The 19,996-nt window shown below is 46.2% G+C and overlaps 2 protein-coding genes across 7 annotated transcripts in view; one reads left to right on the top strand and one right to left on the bottom strand.

The window, feature by feature from the left end:
• The window catches only part of PITRM1 (pitrilysin metallopeptidase 1), a 30,900-nt gene extending 28,360 nt beyond the window's left edge, over positions 1–2,540 (top strand). For all 3 annotated transcript variants that reach the window (XM_040968073.1, XM_040968071.1, XM_040968072.1), the window contains 4 exons: positions 311–436; positions 1,256–1,401; positions 1,947–2,049; positions 2,146–2,540. In XM_040968073.1, the coding sequence (XP_040824007.1) occupies positions 311–436; positions 1,256–1,401; positions 1,947–2,049; positions 2,146–2,239 (469 nt within the window). In that variant the 3' untranslated portion in view covers positions 2,240–2,540. The remainder of the gene's footprint in view (positions 1–310; positions 437–1,255; positions 1,402–1,946; positions 2,050–2,145) is intronic.
• A 1,341-nt stretch (positions 2,541–3,881) lies between these two features.
• Positions 3,882–19,996, bottom strand: part of LOC121147959 (phosphofructokinase, platelet) — a 58,118-nt gene continuing 42,003 nt past the window's right edge. Inside the window, exons 12-22 of one of the 4 annotated variants that reach the window (XM_040967901.1) lie at positions 19,894–19,963; positions 19,523–19,669; positions 17,980–18,050; positions 16,645–16,732; positions 10,833–10,985; positions 7,877–8,041; positions 7,383–7,444; positions 6,335–6,446; positions 5,381–5,480; positions 4,692–4,794; positions 3,882–4,332 (exon numbers count right to left, since the gene is read on the bottom strand). In XM_040967901.1, the coding sequence (XP_040823835.1) occupies positions 4,182–4,332; positions 4,692–4,794; positions 5,381–5,480; positions 6,335–6,446; positions 7,383–7,444; positions 7,877–8,041; positions 10,833–10,985; positions 16,645–16,732; positions 17,980–18,050; positions 19,523–19,669; positions 19,894–19,963 (1,222 nt within the window). In that variant the 3' untranslated portion in view covers positions 3,882–4,181. Of the gene's footprint in view, positions 4,333–4,691; positions 4,795–5,371; positions 5,481–6,334; positions 6,447–7,382; positions 7,445–7,876; positions 8,042–10,832; positions 10,986–15,731; positions 15,885–16,644; positions 16,733–17,979; positions 18,051–19,522; positions 19,670–19,893; positions 19,964–19,996 lie in introns of all 4 variants that reach the window. The other 3 variants (XM_040967899.1, XM_040967900.1, XM_040967902.1) reach the window with 3 other exon arrangements.

Below are 19,996 nucleotides of genomic sequence, written 5' to 3'. Positions count from 1 at the left end.
TACAGATATTTGTGCAATACTTTTCCTACCAGCCACATTACTTTGCCTTCCCGCTCCCCCCTCCAAAATTTGAAAGGTGGGATAGATCTCCCATCCACTGGGCCAGGAACACCATCTGGGGCTCTTACACAGGCTAGAGGGGCCCAAGCATTTGATCATCCTTTGCTTCCATCCCAGGTGCCTTAGCAGGAAGGCAGATTGGAATCAGTACTGATATGGGAGGTGGACATTGTAAACAGTGTTCACTGTGCTACAGTATCCTTCCCAGCTATATTGCTTCTAACTTGCATTTTATAATCATTAATTTCAGCCTTAAGATCCTTGCACGTTTGATGACTGCGAAATTCCTGCACACAGAAATTCGAGAAAAGGGGGGTGCTTATGGTGGAGGTGCCAGACTCAGCCATAATGGAATCTTCACTCTTTATTCTTACAGGTGAGTGCTTGCTCAGTTTGTGTGAGTGGATAGATAATGCATCATTTCACTTACATTAGTTCTGTTCATTATCAGTATCATTATCTTAATAGGAAGATTTTTTAAAAGCAGCAGAAAAAGCTTTCCCTTTTTTTCCCACCTAACTGCAATATTTTCTCTGTTGCAAAGATTAGAGACAGCACTATGCCAGAAAGTATTTTGCGTTATGTCATTCATATTGTGACAGCCATCTTGGTTTAGTGGAGTACAATCTAAGAGCTTTCTGATTTTATTTCACTTGTAGAGACCCAATCTAGCTATGATTCATTGGGTTTTTGTAGACATGAAACTATTTCATTGAGAGTTTAGAGTATTGTTTAACTTTCTGTGGCTGTACTGCCCAAAGACATGCACTCTCTTAAATATTTTATTTGAAAGCAGAAATATAGAGGTCTTCCTTCTGCCGCTTCACTCCCCAAATGGCTGCACTTGCTTGTATAGGGCCAAGCCGAAGCCAGGAGCTTCATCCAGGTTTCCCATGTGGATGCGGGGTCTGAAGGATCTGGCCATCCTCCACTGCCTTCCCAGGCAGAACAATGGGGAGTGGAATGCAAGTGAAGTGAAGGGGAGATAGTCCATGCCTTTGTGGGGAGCGTTTCCACGGGTGTATGTGGTCAGATTCCAGTTGCTACAAAAAGTAATGAATTTAGTCATAAATTAGACTGTGGAATGTTGTAGTTGAGCAATTAGCAAATAGAATGTTTAAGAACTGTGAAGCCATCGTGACTGACACGTTCCATCACTAAGATGCTTGAATACTGAACTTTTGCCATTTCCTAGGGATCCCAATTCAGTAGAAACGCTCCAGTCCTTTGGGAAGGCTGTCGACTGGGCTAAAGCTGGGAAATTCACACAGCAGGACATTGATGAAGCCAAACTCTCAGTTTTCTCCACCGTCGACGCCCCTGTTGCTCCTTCAGAGAAAGGTATTTTGACCCTTCATAAATGGCACTACCAAATGCTGCTTTGCCTGTGGAACCACAATCAATATTGTTTTTAGATGTTCCTCCTCCCTATCCTTTTGTGTTGTCATTTTTGACAACCTAAATGTTGAAAGTCAAAAACATACTTTTTGACACCCAGTGCCCATTTTGATATTTGCCTTTTCAAAAGAGTTGAGTTAGCACTTCAGATTTTGAATACTCTAAGTCCTCGATGAGGTCAAGTGACTTACGGTAATATAACTTTTTCACTAGGATTGAACAAGAACTTTTGACAAAGCCAAGGGAATGAACAGAGCACTATGCAGTCATTTTTGTTGATAATAGCTTCAGTTTTTCAGGACTCTTCCTGACCTTCACACTACTAAAGTGAGAGTCTGCATTAGTCAGCAAAGCCCTGTAGAACTGTGCATGCTCTACCCTTTGGTGTATAAAATGGCTATGAGGTGATTTCAGAATCCCACCAGGACCCCACTGAGGGACGTGCCCTCCGGCCCAAATCTCCATCTGCTCTTGTGGTTTCCTTTTAGGAATGGACCACTTCTTGTATGGGCTCTCGGATGAGGTGAAGCAGGCACACAGGGAACAGCTGTTTGCTGTCAGCCACGACAAACTGACTGCCGTGAGCAACAAGTGAGTAAACATGGTTGGCTTAATGTGCTCCCTGAGGGAGTATGGAGTTCAAAAACACACAGAGCTAACGTGACCCACCACGTACCTTCTTTCCAGGTACCTTGGGATTGGGAGAAGCACACACGGAATGGCCATCCTGGGACCAGAGAATCCAAAGATTGCTAAGGATCCATCATGGATAATAAGATAACTGGACATAAAGCTGTACTCAGGAAATCATTTGAATTTCAAAGGTCAGAAATGTTACTGCAGTTTCCAAACACCCTTATTTATATGCTTCTTAAAACTGTGTCAAAGGTATTGACTGACAGAGCCAACAAAAAATTCTGCTATCTTAAAGTAGGATATGACCATAAAGAAACTGGTCGAAATAATCATGTAGCAAATGCCAAATATGCAAATTAAATTTTTAAAATGTTCTCGACAATACATATTCTTATTTTGTTACTCATCCTAGAATTGTTTCAGAAATTTAAGAATAAAAGGAAACTGACATTACTTGTGTGCTCTTTTTGCATAGGGATTTTTTTTTAAAGGATTTATTTTTATATATCCAAAAGACTTCATGAAAGAGAGGTAGTCTGTGTGCCTCTAGTATGGGCAATAGCCAAAACTATTGGCTCCTGGCCAGGCAAAAGCCAGGAGCCCCATGTGCATCTCCTGCATGGGTGGTTGGGAGCCGTGTTCCTGAGTTATCCACTGCTGCCTCCCAAAGGGACACACGAGCAGGAAGCTGGAGCTCTGTCCTGTATTCCACGAGATGCAAATGTCCCAAGTGCAGCAATGTCCACCCCTTTTGTTTTTATTTAAAGTGGCATTTTGCTTAACTAGTACATTTTAGGGTCTTTATTGAAAGATAAACAAGGGACTGTTTATAGCACCGTGCTGGACACTCATATCTGTATCAGAGTGTCAGGCTACAAATCTCAGCTCCGTTTCCTATCCAGCTTCCTACTGATGTCCACGATGGGAGTCAGCAGGTACTGGCTCCAATCATCCAAGTGGGTTACCTGGTTGGATTTCCAGGTACCTGGCTTTGGCCTGGCCCAGCCCCAACTGGTGTGAGAATTTGGGGAATGAGCCAGTGGATGGGCAATCTGGCATTCTACCTTTCAAACTAATGAAAATAAATGAAGACAAAAATTAAAAAGTGAACAATGATATTCCAGTTTCTACCTTACTTAATATTGTGGTCCTGTGGAAAAGCCTGCCCCCATACATGTGAGTTCAACAGGCAGTCCAATGGGAGTTTGTCTGGAGAACTATGTTGTAGCTGATAGGCATAATTTGAGCTTTTCTGTAATCCGTCTTCGCTCTAAACTATCCTCTCTCCTTTACTTGTGTACTGTTATCTGTACATAAGCTTTTGGAGGCAAGATCTGGGAGAGCACACACTGAAGGGGCAGAGCGCTTTCCTCAGACCTTGTCAGCAGAACTGTCAGCCAAGTCCTCTGCGAGGCTCTCCTTCGAACTGTCTGCATCTGCAGAAATATCTGAGTTTCAGACTCTTTTTGAAAACCCCTTACTGGTTTTAATGTATAAGATTCTTATATTCTTAAGGCACATGCCTGTCTTTAAAATCTTTGACTTTTACGTACTTTGTCCCATTTTCAAAGGATAAAGCAAGGAGTTAAGTAAACTCATCCAATTCCATGGTCCTCAACAATGAGGCCCCACTCCCTGCTCCAGTACTCTCCTTGGTTAATAGTTGCTATTTCAGAGAAATTGTGTTTCCCTTTATTATGGAAGTAGCTACCCACAAATCTTGGGGTTTTCAGCTCCAACTTAAAAAAAATGACAGCAACAACAGAAAAACAGTAAATTGAGCATTGTTGGGAGTTTGGGGCAAATATTTAATTCCACTAGAAACACACATTTGAAAGCACGAAAGTACAGCATACAGTCCATAGCCAACTCACTGGAATGAGCACAGAGCACGGCACTTGGTTTTGCAGGATCCGATTGTGACTGGTGCTCTCTCTGATCTGGTATTACTGTCAACAACACTTGATTAACAATACTTGCACGAAGCGCAGATAAATAACTTAAAGGTTACAAAAAAGGACGGTCCTCGGTAAGTTTCAGGTCTGCCTAGGCACCTGTGTTGGTCCAGTGCGGCTGGCAGGTGGAGTTCAGATGGCCGCATGCTCTTCGTGACCATTATGTTGTTGCACAGGCTCTAGCTGACCAGAGTCAGACACGTCATAACTTGTCCTGTACTTGGCCAAGATTTTCATGACAGGCCGGAGTTTCAGCCACCACTGTTCTTTGGGAATTCTGTGCCTATAAAAGAAGACAACAAGGAAGTACTAAGTTGCTATGTGAAGACAATTTCGCAATGCTCTGTAATGCCCTGACCAGCAGTGGAAAGGCCAGCTAGTAGAAAAGATAAGGTCTGTAGTGTTAGTAAAATAAACTCAGTGATTTCCTATGTCAAATAAAACCACTACTATTAAAAGTTCTGCCCGATTTCTAAAAGTGAAGGATGGTGTTAACTTGGCTTCAAAAAAGACTATCCCTTAACACTGTGAAGTGAGTTATACAGTAAGTGCAGTAAAGCGTTTCTCTGTCCTAACAATGACAACCAGCACCCACGCCTTCATGGCTTTAGAATTTAGGTAAACAGCGTTTCACTGACTTACTCAAAATCGGTTTCCTTCTTCAGCTCTGTCACAGGTTGAAAAACAACGTTTCTTTTGCTTATTCCCAGCACACAAATGGAATCGTCAGAAACAAATTTTTTACCTGGAGAAGTTAAATAAAAAAAAAAAAAAGCAAGCTAATCACTCACATTGGGTGGACCTATGCAAATGGTAAAATGGCCTATTAAAGGAGGAACGGTGAGGGGAGAAGAAAGGTTTGCCAGCTTTAAGGACTAAAATCATGGGAGACAGAAATTCAGAACCAGCCAGGGAGGAACCAGAGCACCCTGGTTTGACAAGCGGGCTGCGGAATTCTGATGGGTGGCAGGGACCTCTGCTCAGCATGCCCAGCATCATACCCAGGTTCCCAACCCACCTCTGCTCTCAGAACTGTCACACCTTGGCCACCACAGTGTGCCCAGGCCTTCCCTAATTCCCATATCCCAAGAGGAGCTGTTGGCCAGCACAGAAAATGAGAGAGTCCTGGCAAGGAAGCATGCTCTGCATTGGTGGAAAAGTTTCACTGCACACTAAAATGGGAAAATTGCCTAAAGTTGCAGATAATACTGTAGTTACTGACTTATGTTCTTAAGGACACATACTATCCTCCCCACAGTGCTTTGTTTTAATCACAGCAGGTGTCTTGCTTCTTAGCATTTCAACCATCCTTCCCCTCTGACCTCTCACACCTTTGCCAGGGGCCTCCTTCAGCTTCATGGTAATCCACTGCATAGCTCTGGCAGAAATTTTGGTTCCAAAGTTTCTGTCAAAGGGAGAAGGTGCTCCACCCTGTTGATGGTAAAAGTTAAACAATGTAAAATTTATGTGACAAAAACTGATCCGTTTTTAAGAGAAGCAAACAGTTTTGTTTTGCCTGTTTCTGTCTTCTGGTATTTAGCTAGAAGAGAACAAAACAAATAGACTATGACTCCATGTAGCAGGCAGGCAAGTGTTAGGAAAGCATCACTGTGTGTGTGTGCGCTTCTAATTAAACAGGAATTATTAATCAGCTGTCCGCGCCACGTACTGTCCCTCGTTTTGGAATCTCTTTTAGGATTTCTCATGCTGAGGCGTTTTATTAGTAAGAGTCATCAATTTTTAGGACTCACATTCACACACACACACCAGCTCTCTGTATGATTCGAGGGGACTCGTGGGCCTTTTAAAATGAATTAGTGGGCCCTTATTTTAAACATCCCAAGAACAGGACGTAAAGAAGGAAAGAGTGTGTGCATGCTACTCAGGAGCACTAGGACTGCCCGTTTCCAGGCATAGCCCTACTGAGTAACCTGGGACACAGGAAGACATCCTGATCTGGGCATGCTTCCTACAATTCAGTCCAACTCATTCTGGTTTTGCATAGTTTATCATGTGTGATCTTTTTAAATCCTATAAAATTCATTAAATATTTAATGAATATTGAGTTTGAGTACAAATTTTCAGTGAAATGTCGAAGTTGCTAATTTTCAGAGCATAACATCTGCCAATGTTTGTGACTTGTTTTCAGATGTTTTTAAACATCTTGTATGTAATTAGAAAAACAAATTCTTCCTCAAAATGGGTGAAGTCACAGGAGTGTCAGCTGGGTCTTGTGCTTGGTGAGATCAGAGGGCCACGTGGGTTATGGAGGAGTCCAGCCCCACCTGCTGCATGTGGCCCAGCACATTCTTCCTGCAGTCAAACACCCCTTTGCCCTCTTCCGAATAGAGCTGATAAATGAAGTCTGTGGTGTAATTTTCACTGCAACTCTCATTTCTGTAATAAATGGAAAAATAACCGAGTTACCAACCAATAGGATGCAAGGCTTTGCTCTGCCCTCTGGGCCTGTCACCTGGTCCATGACCACCAGTCAGACTGGCTGCTTCAACTCCTCCATTCCCTCAATGACTGAACTCATTTTCTAATGTCTAAATTTAATAGGAGTCAGCATCCCGTGAGCAAGGATATTCCTTCCACTTTGGTGTTTGAGCTCCTACACCCATATGGGAGGCCTGGAGGGAGTTTGGCCTGGAGCAGCTTCACCTGCTTTGACAACTTAAGAGAATAAACCAGCAGATGGAAGATGTTCCTTTTTTCTCCCAGCAAATGCTGCCCAACCCCCTCTATTTCTGCCTTTCAAGATAAATAAATCTTTTTAAAAAGCAGTAATGATTAAGAGGTAACTTTAAAGAAATAAGACTACTAAGGAAAAATGTTTCAAAACCCTTTAATTATGTTAAAGCCAGTTTTTAGCAATGCACAGTTGCTTCTGTGTTTTCTTCGGTATTCAGAGTGGCAACTTCTTATTAGGTTTACAAAATAGGTGTTGTCAAACAACTTAGGTCTAAAATACAAGAGCAGAGATATTTTGCTGGGGTGCCTTTTGCGGCAGCTGGTTCACCTGCCCCTTGCATTGCCCACATCCCATACTATAGTGCCACCTGCTGGCCTAGCTCTGCTACATCTTATCCAGCATCCTTCCAAGGTACCTGGGACACAAGAGAAGGTGGCTGGCCAGGCCTGGCAGCTACTGCTTACTGGCCAATGAGCTAGCAAATGAAAGGTCTCTCCCCGCCTCCCCTCCCCCTGCCCTGCCTCTGCCTCTCTGTCCATTCTGCTTTTCAAGTAAATACATCAGTGTGTTTTCTTTAAAAATAAACTGTCTGCAAAACCATACCTTGTATTACAAATTTATAAATATTTTTGTGTTACCTCAGCACAAGCCCCCTCTGAATGGTGGTCTTCATTTTCTCTGTCAGGTGCTCCACATTGGACTAGAAAAGAATTATTATTTTCTTTTTTCAGACAATAAGCTTATTAGGCAGCTACTCTATGCCAGGTATAGTATAAGTGGTGGAATAAATTAAATAACAAAGAAGACAAAGAAAGCAATTATTTTATAGCTTATTTTTGTGAAAGAAAAGTATAAATTGCTTAGTAGACAGAATCATTAAGACAGGTGTATAGAATAGAAGCTTGTGTTTTCAACGCGCAGGAATAAACAAGGCATCCCCCACCTTGTCTGTTTAGTGCCATTCACTGAAATAGCTACTCATGACAGAGTAAATGGACCTGGATCCAAAAAGATGGATAACTGCAAGTGGAGAGAAATTGGCACATTTCACAAACACCACATCTGTCCTAAAAAAAAGCCCACCAACCAGACAGAGCAAATAGCGTGCAGGAAACAGACATTATCTACACACCTGTAAATCCCTGATGTCAAACGGCTCTTCAAAAATGTAGGCAGCATCTGCTCCAGCAGCCAGTCCTCCCATGTTGGCCAGGTATCCGCAGTAGCCCCCCATGGTCTCAATGATGAACACGCGGCGCTTGGTCCCGCTGGCCGATTGCTTGATGCGGTCACACGTCTGGTCACAGAAACGGACATCAATCAGGCCAACCCCGGCCCGCCTTGCCCAGCGCTGGGGTGTTTGCTAGCTGAGAGTCCCACTGCCCCCTACAAGCTGCAGCAAAATCTCCCATCAAGCAAAGCATATAGCATGAGCACTGGGCAGAAAAGAACCCGCTTGAAGGATACCAAGAACACTGCCTCTGAACTGCACCAATGTACAGGTAGACACGGATCCAAACAGGGCATGGCTATGACCGGGCTAGGGTGCCAGAATGCCGGGAGTTTTCATGCCTGTCTATATTAAGCTAGATCCCAGAAGCCTCATCTCATGGTCTACCTTAGGAGAAAGCCTGGGGAAAGGACAGGACTCCCAGCCAAATGTCAGTCACTTTCCTAATTAAACTCTCCTATGTGTTCACATTAAGGTATCACTCACTAGACTCACCCCAGTGCGACCATGCACACTGCCAGTGAGCAAGCCCTGTCCTGCGGCCCATCTTGGTACCTGCTTCTGCAAAGAAGGACCCGGAAAGGCTGCTGCTGCTGCTTAGAGATACAGCAAATTACACCCAAGTGCATCTGACAACTGAGCAAAGGCCCTGATTTTTGGATGCCACAGACGGAAAAACCAAAATAGCTGGGTTGAAACACTTGTCTTGCCCTAAGGCTTTAATACACAGCTCCCTCTGTTACCTAGATCCCATCTGAAGGCTGGACTTAAGATTTGTCTAAAAATAGTAAGCCAAGCCAGCCACGTCAACTGCAATCACTTAAAGTAGTACTGACAAAGGAATGGCCAGGGCACCATTAACCCTCTCACATGCTGGTGGCACATGGTGGGGCGTCTGTTTTGGGTGGGTAGAAGAGCAGTGCAGGGGCCTGGGACCCCTACCCAGCATAAATGGGAAAGAAGCCCTAAGTTGCACTGACCAAGAAGAGCCACCGTCTTCACTGTGCAACGGTGCTTGGTACTGCCCAACGGCCATTCTCCAAGAGAAACCGCCAGGATGAGTGTTTCATTATGTAAAACATTCCAGGCCATACTTTTTTGCTACAGTGGTGCTTTAAGAAAAATAAAAATCAGGCATGAGGGCCTGGCACAATGCCTCACTGGCTAAATCCTTGCCTTGAATGCACCAGGATCCTACAAAGTCACCAGTTCATATCCCGACTGCTCCACTTCCCATCCAGCTCCCTGCTTGTGACATGGGCAAGCAGTAGAGGACGGTCCAGAGCATTGGGACCCTGCACCCACAGAGGAGACCTGGAAGAAGCTCCTGGCTTCAGATCAGCCTCAGCTCCAACCATTGTGGCCACTTGGGGAGTGAGCCAGCAGACGGAACATCTTTCTCTCTGTCTCTCCTCTCTGTAAATCTCTCTTTCCAATAAAAATAAATAAATCTTTTAAAAAAAAAAATCAGACATGAATAGAAGGAATCGTTGCAGTGACAAGGAGTCAGTGAACACAGCCCTTCTGTGTCGAACTGGAAAATTAATTCTTCCCTGACTGTGGTCCCCCCTTCAAGCTAGATGTGTCCAGATGGGCAGTGACCAGCATCATCAGTAAGCTGAGATTATTTCATGCAGGTGAGCAGGGTTAGAGATTCAGAGGCGCTAACACTGCCTAAAGGAGCATGAAGCCCCAACAGCACTGAGCAACCAGGAGCCATTGTCCTGGTCTGAGTCTAACAGGTATATAGAACTCCAGGGAGGGCAGGTGTGGGTGGGCTGCCAAGGGTGCCAGTAACTCAGCAACAAGGCCATCACCCTGCTGGAAAGCAGCACAGGAACACATGCACAGGGAAGACACCCAACCACGCACATTAATATCAAATACTTAGGCTAAAAAGTGTAGGATGCTGGGCCTAAGGGAACCTTTTTCTGCCCAGACTTGAACTCAAAAGAAAAAAACAACTTGGAATGCAACTGATTTTTCCAAGGTTCTATGCCAAGTATATCTCCAACAGATTTGTGATTTTTTTTTACCCTGTAACTCCTGGTGCCAACTTGGACATAAGTGTCTTAAGTAAAGCAGCAGCAGGTACAGTCTGAAAGATATTATGTATTTGGCCACCATGCTTTCTGCCATAAGGTGACGATCACTTCCTGCAGCGAAGGCCTCCGGAGCTACTATGGAGTTCTCACGTCCAACGCACAGGACCACAGTAAATGCGGCCCATGAGTATATGGCAGGTCTCGGGCAAAGCAATGGCGTTATGACCCCCTGCTCCAAGACCTGTGGACGAAGCCTCCTGAAAGCATGTGCCATGGATAAAGCCGCCCACTGGGAGGACGTGGCTCCCACTGGGCAGAGCCAGTGGTTCTTTTCCTGCAGTTTCCATACTCACCAGCTTCTGCGTTCCCTCCATGCATCGCTCCCGTGCCTTTCGTCTCACGCCACACCTCTAGCTATTCAACTCTGGGCAGGAGAAATGAGACTCTCCAGAAATGAGCTCTGCAGCTCACCTCAGATAAGAGGCACAGAGATAGAATCCCAAGGACTGTACGCAACATCCTATTTTCAATGGATAAAAATGGGCTCTTGCCAAGACCAGCGAAACTAAGGAAAAATTATCACGTTACGCAAAAATGTGACTTAAAAAAATGTGATAAAAAAAACTGGCTCCTTCATTCTGAAAGACTAAATGAAGTTCTTATTTTACTTTATACTTGGGGATCAAAAAGTAAATTAGTAAAAGACCCTGGGGTGACAGTTTAACCAGGTGGGCACACTTCTTAGGGCAAGAGAAACAAATAGTTAAAACACACCAGAAAAACAAAGTCATGAGTAGAAAGAGTTCTCTTACCTCAACAACTGTATTCAGGCCAGTATCAGAACCAATACTTATGTCAGTGCCTGGGACATTGTTGCTAATAGTAGCCGGCAAGAGGCACATAGGGATGCAAAATTCCTCCTGCTGGCTTCGCGCATCGCCCATTATAATCATGCCGTGGTAAGCCTGAAGCAGCAGGGCCGTGGCAGTTAGCAGGTGTGGGCACAGTACTTGCTAGTCACTAGGTGCAGGCAGTGGCACTGGGAATATGGCAGGAAGGGACCCAGGGGTCGCCAGTGGGAAGCTATATCATGGGATTCCAGGATTTGCAACAAGCAAGCACAGGGTGTGCGTCAGCAAGGTCACATGGTACAGTTCTTGGCCAGCATCCACAGGAGGGCACCACAAGCAGCGGAGGCGAGGGGAGTGCAAAGCAATCAGCAAAGCAGGCAGCAGGCAAGGGGGAAGGTGGAGGAGGCATCGGTGTTAGTCACTGGATGGAACAGCTTGGCACTTCGGGGTAGGTGGGAAGAGCCAATCGCTTGGGAAGTTGCAGTAAGCGGCCAGGCCTCCTGCCACAGGCAGTGGGGGAGGAAGCGGGGAGACAGCAGAAAATGCAGGGCTGTAAAGACATCAAATGACCAGCACCAGCCAGAGGCAGAGTGGGGTACCTGCAGGCAGGCATCATGCAGCCGGAGAAGGCGTCATGCAGCGACATTACCAGCCTGGGGCCTGCTCAGCCGGGGTGCCCTGGCTCTGTGGCATCCAGCTCTCTGCTCTTCCTCGGGAGGACCCACTTCCTTTCTGGAGGAAGCTTCTGTTTTTATGACCCTTGGCAAGTCTCACACACAAAGCGGGGTAGCTCAGCAAGAATCCGGCGGATCGATGGATCAATCGATCGCTTTGGAATCCCAAGGCAAAAGCGTTTGGCTCTGAGGACAAAAAGGCCAGCTGTTCTCCAGCAGGAGATAGAAGTTGGAGTCATCTACCGCAGGATATTAACCATGTTAGTAGCAGGACACAGGTCCACTCACCCATCACCCCCAAATCCAAGCTGCTCTGAGCACACAGCAAACTGGGGGTGTGCAACATGGGGCAGCAAAATCCACCGATATTTAGTCTTATACTTGTCCCGCTGAATGTATACATCAGTACATTTTGCCCCAGACATAACATATTAACATTGGCACACAGTGGGGAGACTCATGTCTCCATTGGAGGGCTACACAATACACAGCCCGTGCTCTGCAGTGCCTTTCTGTTATCTAAACCATTCTGAGCTCTGGATCCCCCTGAGGCCTGAGGATTCTGGACAGTGGGTCATGGACCTGCCCAAGGGTTAGTTCAAAGGGTAGACAGGAGGAGGGTTAGACAGCCAGCACTGGACAACTAAAGTGTGAGTGCATTTGCCCTGGTGCCCACCACCTGCACCTGAACTCAGCATGTGGTACCATACAGGCTCTGCCTCTGAGATGGCATGCCTAAATGTTACTGCAGCAATTGGCTCAAAATGCCAGGCTATAGGAGAACCACCAAAGACATGCCAGGAGGTGTGTGCTTGCCTGATTCTACCTCTACAGCCTGGTGGGCTGTTCTGTTGTGCAGATGCTCTTGACAACGTCAAATGGGAGCAGGTGAGCTGCCTCCTAAATGAGCGCTCTCTATGTGAGCCACTTTTTGATGTACACCAGGAGGAACAGGTGGAGGGCAGTCGGGAAGGGGCATTAGTGCCTGAACCCCATCTTAAGTTCAATTGCTGCAGGTACATACCTTCAGTTCCCCATCCCTCCCCCTGGCGTTTCCTTCAACAACAGCCAAGAAAACAAAAGCAGAGTGAGACAAGGTCCCTGCACAGGCAATTATAAAACTCCAAAAGGAAAATCTTGCTGCCCTGTGAGGTCCAGCAGAGGGCAGCAGCGACTCGCCCTGCCTTTCAGGGCAGCTCTGAAGATTTTCAAACTCCATTCCACCACCTGAGACATTTTGAGCTGTCCTCACCAAGAACAGATTGGCTGGGGGTTTGGAACAACCTCAGTAGGGTTTTCTGTTACGTTGTCATCCTAATCAAGGCTGCTAGAGAGTCTCATGGTCATGCCGCCTTCCCAGTGTGCAAAGGCACCACTGCGCTCTGCTTGCTTTGGCTGGTTTTTTTACCTGAGCAAAGAAATGTGCCAGCGATGAGGAATGGAAGATACGTCCAGTCAAAACGCCCCTCAGCCATGTCATGAGCATGTCCTAAAACAGCTACTCTGAGGTATTTCATCAGTATCTGCTCACCCCAGAACCCCGGACGGTAGATGCTGAGATCCATCAGCAGGGATGTGTCTGTAAGCTACGCATCAACGCTGGCAGACCTGTTGAGGACCATGACTGCACATCCAAAGACCACCGTTTTTTAAATACGACATCAAGGTGAACACAGACTAATTTGCTGCAGGTTCTCAACCCCCAATAACCAGCAGCAGCAAGGGACCCAAGGTGACTTGGTGTAGAGTGGGTTGCCTCCATCCACCAGGGCCCCTTTCTTTATTTTTATGGCTATTCTACCCTATTTCAGATCCAAATCCAAAACCGCTTAGAAGGGTTCAACTTCATTTTGGCTGCAATACCCACAACTCAGGATAAACTGATGTCATGTCTGGATCTTGGCTCCTTGACCTTTAAAGCACACAGAAGGACTGACTATTAGCTGTATTCATCATGTCCCTCACCTGGCTCCTGAGTGGCCTCAGCAGCCCTGGGTGTCATCCTGTCCAACTTGGCTTCCATCACTCATATGGAGACTAAAGCCGCCTCCGCACCCAGGGGGGCCCCACTCCTCAGGGCCCCCAGAACTGAACAGTGTGGACCACACTCACCCACTTACCACACAGGACTGTGCCTGAAGCCATCAGAAACCGTGGACTGCCCACTCGTCCCTGTTCTTTTGCAAATAGAACCATGGGACCATAGAGCTTTGAGAAACTCAAATGAGTAACACACCGAAGTCACAAATCATATAAATCAATCACAAAATCTGGCTACGGAAAGCTGAATAAATAACTTGAGATGTTTCTACCCGTTTCTATTTTTTAAAACATATGCATTACAATTTGCCATTTGCAAATCAAAAATGAAAAAAGTTTTTGGATCTGGCATTGTGGCATAGCAAGTAAAGCCTCTATCTGTAGTGGTAGCATCCCACACAAGTCCCAGCTCAGGTCTCCAGCTGCTGTACTTCTGATCCAGTGCCCTGTCAAAATACCTGAGAAACCAGCTGAGGATAGCTCAAGGTCTTGGGCTCCTGCACTCATGGGAGACCCAGTAGATGCTCCTGGTTCCTGTATTCGGACTGGCCCAGCTCCAGCCACTGTAGCCATTTGGGGATTGAACCAGCAGATGGACGATATCTCCCTGTTTCTCTCCCTCTTACTCTCTGTACGAAGCTATGCCTTCAAATAAATAAATCAATCTTCATTGATTTTTTTTTTTTTTAGTTCTTGATGGCGGATGGCCTTGGAATTTTAGAACAGGGGAATCTTTTCTTCATGCCCAGAACATATCACACACCCACAGGAGGTCAAAGCCAGCCCTGACCATTACCTGCTGAAGCTCCCGCTGACCGAAAGCGACAGTTTCGAAAACTCTCACCCACCTCCCCCCGGGTTGTTCTACTTGGAAAATAAGACAAACAGAAACCCCAACTGCATCTACTGAAAGCCTGGCTTACGTAGACTCCAAATCTAGGTATATCAAGACCAAAGAGCAGTGAGAAAAGTGAGAAGATGCATTTTGCAGTTCCCGCTCATCTCTCCACCCACAATCATGATCAACAGAGAGCCCAGAGCAGTCCAACAGCAGCGAGAAGCGGCGGCGGCAGTGACCAGGAAAGCTGAAGCAGTGTCTAAAGAGGTTAGTGATGGCAGCGACGGCCGACACCTGCTGCCCCCAGCACCACTGAGCACAGCAAAAACTGGGCTGGTATTTCTTTTCCTGAAGAAACTGCAGAAAGTTTAGGAAGTTCAGACGAATCAGAGACAAGTGCTAAGCGTTACTTACCATTTTAACTGAGAAAGCTTTTTTTTTTTATCTACCAGTGCTAGAAACAAGCTAGATGCCAGGAGTTTCAGGGGGGAAAAAAAAAAGCTTAGAAATATATCTATGAGAACCAGATCTCAACAGAAAAAAATAAACTTGAGAATTGCTGGGAAACAAAAATTGACAGCAAATTCATCTCACAAATGAAAGGCACTGTGGGGTGGGTTTGCACCTTCGAACACTCACGTTCCTTACACCAAGCAGGATCCACAAACACGGTCTTAAGAATGTATCTCTAGTTTTGTGATTGCCTTTTGGCAGAAAGAATTCAAATGGCATGATGCTTTACATGCAGTGTTACATGCCCCTCTTTACAAGCGGACCTGTAACATTTATGGTCACAAGCGAAAGTGTAAGAAATGCAGAGTCCATTCAAGTTAAGGAAGGAAATTAAGAGCATTTTGTTCAATTTTTAGCCTCACACATCATGGCTGAGATCTCTGAATCCAGGATTCATCACAGCCTTGAAGTGCATTTGGCTCAACAACAATCAACCAAAAAAAAAAATCAAATAATAAATTAAGTGCAATCATAGTTCAAATCACCCAGCAGCATGACCAGTGCCACCTGAGCACAAGTCGCTGTCAATGAGTCCAGGCAGGTATGACCAGTCATCTCAACTGAGCTCCCGAGGAAAAGAGGTGGTTCAAAAAGCCTTGGGAGCTAGACCAAGGACTCCTCCGAACCTAAAGGACTTTTATGCTTTTTTGGGGAGGGGGAAAAAATCTCATTCAGAACACTGGCGTAGAGGCCAGGAAAAGGCCATTTCTACTTGCACTGGTGGATAAAGGGGCCAGGGCCCCGAGGGTTAGCAGCACCAGCCGAGCCTGCTTTGCTGAGCACCCGGGCACTTACGTCGGTGATCGTGTTCAGAGCTGTGTCTGCCCCGATGCTGAAATCAGAACCTGGTACATTGTTGGAGACAGTGGCAGGAACCATGACCATGGGGATACAGAGCTCCTCATATTTCTCCCGGGCAGCCGACAGCTCTAGGAGTCCCAGGTAAGCCTGTCGGACAAGTGTGTGCAACGTTGGGGGCGAGGAACGGGGAGGGATGGGGCGGAGGGACAGTGCCAGGAGTGGAAGCGCACGAGGGAGCCTGGGGGAGGGCCACTTCGAGGCCAGCACACAAGGTACACAGGGGGACACCACGGAACCACTAAAAAAACCAACACAGAGATGCATTAAGACCATAGACAAGAGGTAGCAGCATTCTAAGGGGAAAGGAGAAAACAGGACATTTACACTTACAAGCAAGACTAAACCCCTTGTAAGTACACCTGGTTAAATTTTTCCTATTTTTCTTTAAATTACACTGCAAATGATCATGGAAGTGATCTTCTCTTCACAGAAAAACTAAAGTAAGGGCTACAGTTCAATATATAATTTTCAATATCCAGCCACAGATGGCCAGCAGACTTCTCAATGGCCAGCAGACTTCAAACTCAAATAGTTTCTGTATTTCTATATTCAAACTCAAGAGACAGACCTGCTTCCATAGCCTTGCAATACAACAAGGCTCACCAAGGACCTACTGAACGGCTGCAGCCCAGTTAAGGACGTGCATTTTCACATCCCGCCTAAGTCACCTTATTGGAACTGGGTGCATGCTCACTCCAGGCCTTAGAATCCTTTGGCATTACCATCATTGGCTGGCAACTGCACCGGAGACTCTTTAACCCCAGTTTGTGAAGGTGGCAAGCAGTACTATGTGCTGACATTCACCCCTACACAACTAATGAGCAGGTTCCAAGAAAAAGTAGCCTACCTCAAATCCACCAATAATCAATATGGCGTTGATATTATGGGTACGTATTTGGGTAGCAATCTTGTCCAAGTACTTTCCAGGAAGAATACTAAAGAGAAGTAAACCAACAGATAGCATCAGATACAGACCAGCTTCCCACTTCCCACGACACATTCTACACTAGGGAGCATTTTAGAAATTCTGCCCCAGGACCACCCTCCCAGGTCCCACCCATGGTCAAACTCAGACATTAAACAGCAGCACACACAGTTAGGTACTTTCTTCTAGCCATCCTGGTTGGCAAACAGCACCTGACAGAACCATATGCCAGGGAAGCAAGGCAGGAATAGGCAGGTCTTAACAACACAGAAGACGGTATTTCAAAAACCAAACGGGAAAGGGCATTTTAGCTTTAAGAACTTCATCTAAAAAGAATTCAACTGCTTTAGCTTAAAAAAAAAAATGTCTACTGGAATAGCTTACAATTACCAACAATAATCATCTAAGTGGAAATGTCCAAGTTCCAAATAACCTGCATATGGATTACTATTTAAAAGCACGTCCATTCATACTTGCGGTCCGTCTCCTATTTTATAATCTGTTTCAAATGATGCCTCTGATAAGTGTATCACCAGGCAAATGCTATTCGGCTGTGACACAAGATCCTCTCGAAAAACCACTCCAACTGCCTTCATGCTTATCGAAGAAGGCAAGTACATGTAATTTTGGTAGACGTATAAGAATTTGGAGAGCAAAAATATTCAGGGATGGCAACTGGGAGCATGCACGTGGATGTTTCCACCTGCGAGGGGATCTATCTTTCTTCGAGCCCTCTCACATACAGTTTTCTCCTCAAGAAGCCATCCAACCCATCCAGCTACTCCAGCCGCCTGCTAACACACAGCCACACCTGGGCTCAGCCATGTGCTTCTAACTAGAACTCTGCCATCAAGCACAATCACAGTGGTCTCTGTGAGAGAACGGTCACAGGGGACTTTGGAGAAATGATTGAGCTCTCTGGACTCCCCAGCAGCAGCCGGGGAGAGAACCAGTAGACAGATCTCTCTCTCCCCCTCCGTCTCTTCCTATCTGTATAAATCTGCCTTTCATACTAGGCAGATTAAATTAAAAAAAAAAAAAAAGATGATAAAAATGATTGACGCAATTGTCCACAAGTTACACCTGCCCCTCCCTCTCCAAGCCTTAAGGCTTACCACAACCCCCAGATAGGTTCAGAGTCCCAGAACAGGAAGAGGTCATTATCCCAGGGCCTCTTCCTTTAGAAGAAGCTGGAAGAGGCGGCAACAAGATCCAACCATTTACATGCGGGCCAGAAAGTAGAGATTTGGAAATTACCGTTTTGTCCCAAGAATGGATCCTCCTTGGCCAGTCCAACCTCCAACATCTCCCCAGCCAATCTCTTTGATCTAATGTGCAAACACAGAATGAGACAGCTAGTGAAAAAAAAAAAGAAAGGGAATTAAGAGATTTCAAAGTAGCTCAAGATGTCTGTACCTTCCCCAGTCTGCACTGCCATGAGCGTCTGTGCAGCCCAATGAGCCTGTTGGCCGAGTGACGTCGGGGAGTCCAGACACGAAGTGGACCCCTAAGGCTGAGCCACGCATGAGTACCAGTGGGGCTACCTACCTCTTCACTACCTACGGGGAACCTCTGCGCCTGAGCACTCAGCCATGCGGATACTTAACTGTCCAAACTCATGTCACTAGCAGCTAAGAGAAAGTTAACATTACAATGTACACACACGTAAAAGATGAAAAGGAAAAACCAGGTGAATGGTGAAGCCCGAGAAGCTGCCTCACACCGAGGGCTGTGAGACGAGCAGGTATTTGGTGCAGCAGTCAGGGTGTCCATGTCCACCAGCAGCGTGCCTGGCCTTCTGCTGCAGCTCGACTCCATATGCCAGCTTCCTGCTGACACACAGCCTGACAGACAGCAGGTGATGGTTCAAGTGAAGGAGTCTCCGCCTGTCCAACCACGTGGGCCACCTGCATGGAGTTCAAGGCTCCTATTCCAGTCAAAGGCATTTGAGAAATAAACCAGCGGGTGGAAAGATCGCTCTCACATTCTCTGCCTTTCAAATGCATTAAGTAAGGAGGATTCTATAGTGCATGAAGCATGAACCACACACAAACTTCAGCTCTCCCATTTTCTAGTCATGTAATCTCAGGTAGACTAGCTGTGGGATCCACTGCGACACTGTGGTAAGGTTCAAAATCTATCCATCCCACATAAACAGGTGATTCTCCAAGCATGTGTTCATGTGCACATACATATATGTATGCATACACACATGTAACCCAACAAACTACAGCCAACAGAACTCAGAATTGAGAAACCTACCGCTAATGCACACAGTAGGTGTTCAAGTGTTAACTGTGTTACTGAGGTTTCCAGTTCAGTGAGTGAATACATGCCAGTTACCATGCACTTTTCTGCATTACCCCTAGCCCGACTCTCATCACATCGCTGTACCCTAGTGCCTTCAGAGAAAACATGAGCCTATCTTCTACCTGGGCTTAATAAGAAACCTGCAGTCCACTTTCGGTTGGGATTCTAAAGGAGAATAAGCAATCCTTTATCCCCAGGGATTTGGGAACCTTTCTTTCTAACATCATTATTGTACCATGACATTATCAACGTAAAAATTAACCTGCTATTGATTCATTAAATTTTGGAGTCACACCGACAGCTGCCTTGGCAGGGCTAGAAAATGATTTCATAGGCCCGCAGGCTGGACGTTCCCCACGCCTGCAGCCATCAGTTATTCCTGTCATGATGGCACAGCATCCTGGAATGTAAGGTTTTAGGCAGCTGACTTCTGTAAAATGATGGTCCAATCCAGGGTGTGTGCTCACATGGAACATCCCAGGAGGCTCACCTGGCCTTTGGCGAAGCCGTCAAAGCCATCGTAGACCGCGAACATCTTGTGACCATCAGCGATCCCCACTCGCACGGCCGAGCGCACAGCTGCATTCATCCCAGCTGCGGGAGCCCCCACGTTGATGACAGCCACATTGCAGTTAGTCTGGAAGGCAGCAGAAGGCAGACAGTGGAGTCACATGGTTTGTGCAAGCTCTCGTCTGTCACACACAGTGGAAGTGGCCCATCCCATGGTACACACCACAGAACGGGGGACACAGGCCACAAAGGCATGGCCAGTCAGAGAGGTCAAGGGTATGTTTCCAGAGGTTGACACTGGCGCTGGGATCTGCCATGATGAGGGCAGAACTGAGGTCATCAAAGACGTACCTTCGGGATCTGGTCATCCGGCAGCTTGATGGCAAGTCGCTTGTAGGTGTTCAGGTTGGTTTCAAAGCTCCTAGAAGAAAAAATGATCACGGGGGCCACGGTT

Source organism: Ochotona curzoniae, unplaced genomic scaffold (genome assembly GCF_017591425.1).
Source record: "Ochotona curzoniae isolate NIBS_2020 unplaced genomic scaffold, NIBS_Ocur_1.0 scaffold_4683, whole genome shotgun sequence".
Taxonomy (NCBI): domain Eukaryota; kingdom Metazoa; phylum Chordata; class Mammalia; order Lagomorpha; family Ochotonidae; genus Ochotona; species Ochotona curzoniae.
This window is presented reverse-complemented; position numbering and strand designations above follow the sequence as displayed.